General features: G+C 51.3%; 1 protein-coding gene across 1 annotated transcript; it reads left to right on the plus strand.

Annotated features, from left to right (window-relative positions):
• Positions 1 to 363: 363 nt before the first annotated feature.
• Positions 364 to 1,527, plus strand: GSTUM_00005535001 (uncharacterized protein; the record flags this gene model as incomplete). The annotated part of the gene is made up of 1 exon (XM_002837675.1): positions 364 to 1,527. The coding sequence occupies one exon, from the start codon at positions 364 to 366 to the stop codon at positions 1,525 to 1,527; it is 1,164 nt and encodes a 387-aa protein (XP_002837721.1).
• Between the last annotated feature and the right edge of the window lie 465 nt (positions 1,528 to 1,992).

Below are 1,992 nucleotides of genomic sequence, written 5' to 3' on the forward strand. Positions count from 1 at the left end.
CTTTAGCAGAACCTGATAGGAGTATACACCGATGTTTCTCTTGGTATATCTGCCCAGGAGTAGTGCGCACGATGGAATTAAATCTCGCTTGTGCGGTATCATACTTGGGATTTTTTTCCGCTGGCTAGCGAATCCCGTGTGGTGGGTCCCTGGGCTGGTGTGGAAAGGGTCCTGGAATAAAACTATACCAGGGCTGTCTTTCTTGCGGAGAAAAGGAAGTTGCACGTGCAACTGTGGTTCGTCGCTATTAAGTATATCTAAACCATCAAGGGCATTGGAATAGGAGAACATAAAAGCGCCCGGTGCCTTTACTTGAATGTTCTTTCCCTAGAGATTCGCTCGGAATCGCACGTACCATTTGCAATGCGGTCTTTACTCCTTTTATACGCCTCCGCTTTCTCCACTCTAGCCACAGCCTTCGTGCACCCAGGCCTCCTCCACACGGCAGAAGACTTCACCCGTGTAGCCTCAAAAGTCGAAGCGAAGACCAACCCTTGGTACGCCGGCTACCAAAAACTCGTCGCAAACCGACACGCTCAACCCAGCTGGGTCGCATCGCCGGTGCCGGAGGTTTACAGGGGCGTCAACCCCAAGGGTCAGAACTACCAAAGGCTCTACAATGACATAGCCGCAGGGTACGCTCTGGCGCTGCGCTGGAAGGCCACCAACGACGTGCAGTACGCCAATGCGAGCGCCGCCATCATTGATGCGTGGTCGAGCACGCTGAAAATGGTCGGAGGTTCCGGTGACAGGTTCCTCGCGTCGGGGATCTACGGGTACCAGATTGCCAACATTGTCGAGATACTCCGCGACTACCCTGCCTGGACGGGGTTCGCAGCTGCGAAGGAGATGCTCGTCAACATATTCTATCCCATGAGCCACCATTTCCTGGTCAATCACAATGATGCCAAGGTAGACCATTACTGGGCAAACTGGGATCTTTGCAACCTCAATAACATCCTTGCGATCGGCGTTGTGACTGATAATAAGATCATGTTCGATGAGGCGATCCACTACTTTTACAACGGTAGTGGAAATGGCGCTATCACCAAGGCTATTTGGAAGATCTACCCCGATATTGACGGGCAGGACTTGGGTCAACTGCAGGAGTCGGGACGAGATCAGGGACATACCATGTTCGTTGTCGGTATGCTCGGAATCTTTGCGCAGATGGCGAGCAATCAGGGCGTTGATCTATTTTCGTATCTCGACAACCGCATCCTTAAGGGGTCAGAATACGTTGCAAAGTTCAACCTCGGGTACGATGTTCCGTACACGACGTACGTCAATAGCTGGGTTAATCAGAGCGAGATTAGTAATAATAGTAGGGGCGGCGTGAAGCCGATCTGGGAGCTCTTGTATAACCGCTATGGCAAGGTCATGGGAGAGAACGTCACGTACACTAAACTGTACGCCGAGAAGGTTAGGGCTGCTGGAGGCGGGGCGGAGGGGGGTGGTGGAGATTATGGCCCGACCAGTGGTGGGTATGATCAATTGGGGTATGGAACTTTGATGTATTCGGTCTAGAAAATAGTCAATGGAGCTTGGTGTGTTTGAGGAGAGAGGGGAGGAAAAGCGTCCCATGTTGGCTAATCGAGACGTTTAATGTTCCAAGTGAGAATTTGTAAAAATATCTAGTATCATACCTGGCCCTGGATGTCGGGTGACTTTATCCCTTGATCTAAGTTTTTGCGTGAACGCTGTCTTGTAAAGAACCAATTCAGAACAGCAGATTCCTGCTGGAGTGTATCATACAGCACAGAGGAACCTTTTGCCCCAAATTTTTGGCTCACCAGTGACAAGTCGCTTCTCTCCAGGGACCCAGTGCATAGCTCTCTCTCCACATAACCTACAAGTAGGCCGTGTTTGCCAAGGTCAAAGTTCTAACCCCCCCCTCCCGGTCACCCCGATCGCCCTACGCCATCTCCCACCCTTTACCGTTACAACCGGATAATTCGACAGGAACTCTGGCCCTGAGACTGCTTTTATCTG

Source organism: Tuber melanosporum (genome assembly GCF_000151645.1).
Source record: "Tuber melanosporum whole genome shotgun sequence assembly, scaffold_2, strain Mel28".
In the NCBI taxonomy this organism is placed as follows: domain Eukaryota; kingdom Fungi; phylum Ascomycota; class Pezizomycetes; order Pezizales; family Tuberaceae; genus Tuber; species Tuber melanosporum.